Raw genomic sequence first — 6,399 nt, forward strand, 5'->3', positions numbered from 1 at the left:
GCGGCCGCGGCCGCAGCTCAGGCGCGCTCTGGCCCCCGGTGCAGACGGCGCGGCGTGCCAGGAGCGGGAAGTCATGCTGCGCTTGAAGGAGGTGGTGGACAAGCAGCGGGACGAGATTCGCGCGCAGTCCCACGAGATCCTCCGCAGGAGCCGGGACACCGAAGCGGTAAGAGGCGCCGGCCGGCGCGGGGCGCGGCTGCAGGCACGCCTGCCCTGGCGCCTCACGCCTGGCTGCGCCCGGCTTTCCAGCTGCAGGAGCAGCTCGCCCGCTTCATGTCCATGAACGAGGACCTGCGCAGCAAGCTGGCTGTGACGCAGGCCCAGCTCCGGGGCGCGCTGGACAAGAGCGGCAACCCGGAGACCGCCGTGCCGCCCAGCCAGCGGGAGCAGGAGCAGCCGGCGGGCGCCCCCAGGCCCAGCGCGGTGAGTGGCTGGGGCGGAGCGAGGCCCCTGCTGCGTTCTGCGCGGAGTCCGGCGCCCTGGCCCCAGGGCTGCAGGAAGGGGCTGACCCAGCCCCGTGTCGGAGCCGGGCTGGAGCCACCGCGATCTCTGGGGGCAGTTGGGCCCAGGGCTCCCTCCCGCAGCACGTGCCTGTGCGGGGAGGGGGCGCGGGAGGATCCCAGGTGCGTGGCCTCCCCGGCAGCCACAGCGGCCAGGAGCTGAGCTAAGCCTTGGCTCGAATCCCCCGGCTAGGACGCAGCCTAAGGCTCGGTGCAGGGGCCGGGAATCGGCCACCTGGTCCCGCTCTGCCTTCGCCGCCTGCTCAGCTTTCCCTTTTCGGGTCCTAGGCCGGGATCACCTTGCCTGGGGAGGAGCTGCAGCTGTGCGACCGAGCCACCAGCTCTGCTGACGCAGGCTTCTCCAAGGAGGAGCTGCAGCAGATCCTGCAGGAGAGGAACGAACTCAAGACCAGCCTGTTCCTGGTGCAGGAGGAGCTGGCCTACTACCAGCGGTGAGTCGGGCTGCGGCCCTGCCTGCCAGGTCCAGGGCATGGCACGCACCCTGGGAGCACCGGGGAGGGCAGGTGCCGTGTGGCTTGTGCCCGATGGTCACTTCCCTTGCGCAGCTGAGCCCTTGGCTTGGGGGTGGTCGGTGCCATGCTAACCCCCAGGTCCTGCCCTGAGGGGAGCGCAGCTCTGGGCGACCCTTTCCTCTGCTTCTGGCTCCGTATGGCCTTGCGAGGCCTTCAGCCTAGCCTGGCCCTGAGTGCTGCCTGCCCCGTTCCTGCAGGGAGCTGTTGAACCAAGAGCACGTCCCTGGGCTGCTGCTGGACGCCATGAAGTCTGTTGTCAAGAGACAGAAGAAAAAAATCCGAGCCAAGATGCTGGGGACAGCGGAGGAGCCGGCGAGCAGGTGAGTCCGGCCGGCGGCGGGGCTGGGCACCGGGGCTGGGGCAGCTCTGGCTCCAGCTCCGCCCGCGCCTGGACGGACTCTGGCTCGGCCCGGCCTGTGACGCGCTGCCTGCTGCAGCGCTGAAGGACTGGGCTGAGGGGCCGCCGGGGCAGGGATGCCCTGCCTTGCCCTGCTGCCCCCTGACGGGCCCGCTCCAGCCTGCGGGTGGACTTCGTAAGCTGCTCACGGCTGGCGCTGTGCGGCTCGCCGAGGAACTCTGCTCAGCTTGTCACCCCACCGTGGGGCCACGCTGCTGGATACTGCTCATCACTGCCATGGGGCTTGGCCCCGCGGGGGGGGCTGTGGCAGCCCCAAGCGCCGTGTGGCACTGGCCATGTGCAGGCCCCTGCCCCGGCTGTCGGAGGCCCCGGCGGGCGCCACTGAGGACAGCCGTGAAGAGCTCCCAGGACAGTGGGATCCATGGGTGGTGCTGGCAGGTCTGCAGGGAAGGGCTTGCTTGTGCTTGCTGCTTGGGGACCGCTTATGCGGGGGGTCAGGTCCCCGGCACGCTCTCCGCTGCACGCACGGGGCTGCATGTGCTCAGGGCTGCATGCACTGCAGGGGCGCGGGGTGGGGCTGTCTGGTGTGCATGTTGCTGGCTTTTAAGTGCCTAATAAAGGGGCCCAGCTTTTCTACAAGGCTTTCCTCCTGCTGCTGCTTCCTGCGGGTCGGGGAGGGGAAGGAAGCAATCCACCCTGTCAAGGGTGAGGGACCAGCACCCCCTCCCAGGGCTCCTGTTTCTGGCCCCCTGGACTGGGCAGGTGGAGGGGAAGCCTTACCTGGGGGGCAGCCACATTGTTTGGGGCCCTGCGTCTGGCAGGAGGCGGGCAGCCCTCTAGAGCTGGCACGGCAGGCCTGGACAGCCCAGAGGGCACTGTCTCGGGGCCCCGCCCTGGTGCTGCTGCAGCCCTCCAGCAGCCCCCTGCCCTGCTGTGCCCTGCCTTGCCCTGGCAGCGTGACCTCCCCAGCTCTGGGCAAGCTACATGCTGCAGGAGCTGAGTGCTCTGGGATGATGTGTGCACTCTGCCCGGCTCTCCTGTACAGGGGGTATCTTGCCCTGCCCTGCTCACCAAGCAGCCCCCAGCCTGCCGTCAGGGGCAGGGTGCTCTGGCTCCTGTGTCGTGGGCTTGTGCTCTCAGGGGCCGCAGCTGCCTCAGCCGCTGCCCATGTGGCTCTGTCCCTCCTGGCCATGGGGAGCGCCTTGTCCTTTATCTGCCAGCTGCTCAGGCTTTGTCTTCCCCAGCCCCGTCCTGGGCATCGCAGGCTGGCTGCACCGACCAGACGCTGGGCTGTGGTGCAGCCAAGGGCAGGTGACCTCCTCACCCTGGTGACCCAAGTGCCAGGCTGTCGCCCCTCTCAGGCAAGCAGCCAGGCTTGTGCCTCCGCCCTGCCGAAGCTCTCCTAGAGCTGGGTCCTTGCACAGGTTCTTCCCCGGGCCCAAAGCTATCCTGGCTGCAGCTACTGAGCGTAGCTGCCTTCCTCGCTGTGCCTGGCCTCAAGGCTTGGCCGGGCCCTGCTAGCACAGGCCCCACGCCCCAGGCACATGTACTGTGTTTGGCCCCTGCCTTGCAGCATCTGCGACACTGGGGTCTCCATACAGGGACAGCGCCCTCAGGCAGGGCTGGAACCTGTCTGTGCTGGGGCTGCCATGCAATAACCTCTGGGGACAGACTCTGCCGCCAGCAAGGGAGGGCTTGCCCTGCCCCCCCGGGATGGACAGACGGCAAACGACTGGCCCCTGGAGCCATGTTGGCTAGCTGGAGATGGGGGCAGAGGCACTGCTTGGGGAGGACTGGGCAGCGGGAGAGCCCTGGCTGCAGGAGCTCTCGCTTGGGTCGTGGGAGTGTCCCTCGCACTCCATGAATCTGCCCTGGGCCGAAAAGGCACGTGCAAATGTGTGCGTGGCTTCCAGTAGCACGTGCTGCGCAACAGAAAGAGCAGCACGTGTGCCCAGCTAGTGGCAGGAAAGGAGCCTGGGGGCATATCTGCTGACTGAGATGCGGGTGCTCCCTGGTCGCGAGGACTGTGGGGCTCAGCAGTCTCCAGATGTGGCAGGGACGCCCGTCGCTGCAGAGAGACCCCAGGGGCTGTTTCTAGCTCTGCAGCCACGGCGGCCACTCCGTGCCCTGAGACAGGAGGCAGCAGCCCCGTGGCCTCAGTCTCTTCCCTGCTCGGGGTCTTGGCCCCAGGTCTGACTTCTCCTTTGCACGCTAGTGGTGATGATGATGAAGATGATAAGGGCTCGTGGCTCCCGGCACCCGAAGCACGCGGTGTGGGCTCTCGGACCCCTGGCTCCAAAATCAGAAGCTTGTAAGTCTCTCCCTAGATTGCGGCTGTGGGGGCACAAAGGCGGGTGGCCTGGGGCCAGGGTGGGGAGGAGCTCCGTGGCAGTGGGAGGAAGGAGCGCCCTGAGGCACCAGCTGCGGTGGCAGTACCAGCCTGGGCTGTTCCTGCGCACGTGCCTGTGCGGCGCAGGGCCTGGCAGTGGAGCTGCCGGTAGATGGTGCCCGCGACGCAGCACGGCCCGTGTCAGAGCTGCCCCGGTGCCAGACGGCTGCTCCGGGCACTTGGCCGGTGCCTCCCAGGCGGTGACAGGGCAGCTCTCGCCACTGCTTGGCTCACAGCTCCAGCACCTGCACCTCGGGCCCCTGGGAGCCTGCCCCCCACTCACCCATGGGCTCTCCTGGTTTTCCTGCAGCTTTGGCCTGTGGTATCGTGGCAGCAGCAGCTCGGACGCTTCCAGGCCAGGCAGCGCTGGAGTGTGGGAAATCATTGACTCGCAGGATATGTGCGGGGAGCAGGATGGACGCGAGCCTGTGGCTAGTGCCCCCGGCGAGCCAGCGAGCGAGTGACCGGGGACCTGGCCTGGCCCAGCTGCGGCCCTCTCCCTCCACCCGGTGCCCAGGACGCGCTCCCGGACAACGCGGCGGCCTCGGCTGCGCTTGGGGCGTTGCTCTCCACATCGCAGAGCCCGTTTCCCACCGTGGCTGCAGAGGCAGCGTTGGAGCAAGTTCCAGCGTAGGGGCATCCTCACCACTGCTCTGATGGTGCTGGGCAGCAACTCGCAGCCCAGTGTCCCCATGCTGCGCATCCCCACCTGTTCCCGTCGCCAGCCCGGACACATCCAGCTGCCGGACGACTGCCTTGGCTTTGTGCCCTCTGTGCCAGTGCTGTGCCTTGTGTCCCAGGAGCAGGACGAGGCGCATTCCCCACGGCAGCAGGTTGGCTCAGCCGTGCGGGCAGTGTGGGACGTGGATGTGTTGCCAGGCCTTGGGGTCCAGCCCGTTGGCTGACGAGATTGTGGCCAGGATGCTGCTTTCTTGCTGTGGGCCTGGGATCAGCCCCAGAAATAAACCCGTCGGGTGCTGCGCTGTGCCCGGCATCCCGAGCTGTGCCCGTGTTCTCGGTGGCTGGCCGTGCCCGCGGCTGGCGGGGAGGCTGTCGACGCCCCGGCAGATCGTGCCGGCAGCAAGGGCCGTCTTGTTACGGAGTCACCTCTGGCTGCTCCCTGCGGTGCCAGCTGAGGGTCCAGCCTTCACCTTGGCCCCAGAAGGCTGTTACCTGGGCACCTGCTGGGCACGTGGCAGAGCCCCTTCCCCAGTGCTGGCAGGGAGCTGCCTTGTCTGGTCGGTGTTTGCTGCTCTTGTGGCTCCAGTCCCGGAGGGGTTGCAGCCCAGAAAGTGCCTGGGGGTGCCGCCGGCCCGGTGGCCCCCGACCTGCTCCACGTCATGCTCACGGGGCAGGAAAAAGATGTTTCCTGTGCATCCGCTGCTGTGGCGCCAGGAGAGGTGGCTGAACGGTGGGGGCTGGAGACATGCCAGCCCGGTCCGTGCAGCTCGTGCTGGCTTCCACGGGGGTGAGGCTGGTGGAGGCCTAGGCCTTTCCCACAGCTCCATCGTGCCCCAGAGGCCGGATGCACGAGGCCGTGTCGTGCCTGCCTGGCCCATGGGGGATGGCAGCACCCAGGGCTGTGCCCAGGGTGAGGGAAAAGGTATGGGGCACATGGAGGAGCCAGGCGGCGCAAGGCCTCCCTTGTGCCCGGCTCAGCGCAGCAGGGTGCAGGCTCAGGCTGAGGCACTGGGAAGCTCTGGCCTCTGTCTGCCGTGCGGGCATCTGGCTTGGGCCAGCAGTGAGGCAAAGGCCTGGGGAAAGCCCGTGTGAGCCTAGCCTGCCTCCCTGCCCCCTTGGTGCGGGGCTTTCTCACCTCCTCCCTCCCGCGTTTCCTCAGGAAGCAGAAAGGAGGAAACTCAAAGCCAGGGAGAGGAAGCAGGCGAACCGGAGGAGACGGGCAGGCTGGACGGCGAGCACTGCGCTGGGCAGCCCGGCATGGCGCGGCTGCGGGTGCTGTTCTGCCTCCAGCTCCTGCCCTGGGCCTGGGGCTCCGCGCAGGAGCTGGACGCAGCCGGGAGGAACGTGTGCGCGGACGAGAGGTAGGACGATGGCCGGGCGGTGGGACGCGGGGAGGGGAATGCGCCCTTGGCCGTGGCACAGGATGGGCGAGGGTGGGAGGCAGCCGCACTCGTGGGGTGGGGAAGGGGCCTGGTACCACAGGTCGTGCGGGGGGGGCAGAGCAGCCTGGGAGATGGACTTGTACTGGTCAGGAGTGGAGCAGGACGCTTGTAGGTGTTGCATAGCCCAGGCCCAGGCATAGGCCCGGCGATACTGTGTGGCCACTGGCTCCCCACGGTGCTACGTGGCGCCTGTGCAGAGCCAGGCAGCCCCGTCCCTCAGAGCCACCCTGGGCACGTGGGATCTGAGGGGGGGGTCTCGTGTCCTTGCCCGGCCCCATGCAGGGGCTGGGCAGCCGTGTCTCTGGCCCAGGCTCTTGGAGGCTGGGGATCCTGCAGGTGCCGGCTCTGCCCTGCCCTCGGGCCCTCGTCGCCCATCCCGCCTCAGCGGCAGAGCCCTGTGCTGCTCCCGCCTCGCCAGGGAGCTGCTCGCGGGGCCGAGGCTGTGGAGCCCCAGTGCCTGGCGGGGGCGGGCCGTGGTGCCACGCAGGCAGGGCTT

The 6,399-nt window shown here is 68.4% G+C and overlaps 2 protein-coding genes across 3 annotated transcripts in view; both read left to right on the plus strand.

Annotated features, from left to right (window-relative positions):
• The first annotated feature begins 43 nt into the window (after positions 1 to 43).
• On the plus strand, positions 44 to 2,316 carry RILP (Rab interacting lysosomal protein). The gene is made up of 4 exons (XM_019545351.1): positions 44 to 166; positions 250 to 423; positions 789 to 952; positions 1,231 to 2,316. Exons 1-4 carry the CDS (start codon positions 74 to 76, stop codon positions 1,355 to 1,357), a joined length of 558 nt encoding a protein of 185 aa, XP_019400896.1. The 5' UTR covers positions 44 to 73; the 3' UTR covers positions 1,358 to 2,316.
• A 2,553-nt stretch (positions 2,317 to 4,869) lies between these two features.
• SCARF1 (scavenger receptor class F member 1) overlaps positions 4,870 to 6,399 on the plus strand; it is an 8,408-nt gene continuing 6,878 nt past the window's right edge. For both annotated transcript variants that reach the window (XM_019545866.1, XM_019545867.1), the window contains exons 1-2: positions 4,870 to 5,383; positions 5,621 to 5,822. In XM_019545866.1, coding sequence (XP_019401411.1) covers positions 5,143 to 5,383; positions 5,621 to 5,822 — 443 coding nt within the window. In that variant the 5' untranslated portion in view covers positions 4,870 to 5,142. The remainder of the gene's footprint in view (positions 5,384 to 5,620; positions 5,823 to 6,399) is intronic.

The sequence above is a fragment of the Crocodylus porosus genome, unplaced genomic scaffold, assembly GCF_001723895.1.
Source record: "Crocodylus porosus isolate Cpor-Errol unplaced genomic scaffold, CroPor_comp1, whole genome shotgun sequence".
In the NCBI taxonomy this organism is placed as follows: Eukaryota; Metazoa; Chordata; order Crocodylia; family Crocodylidae; genus Crocodylus; species Crocodylus porosus.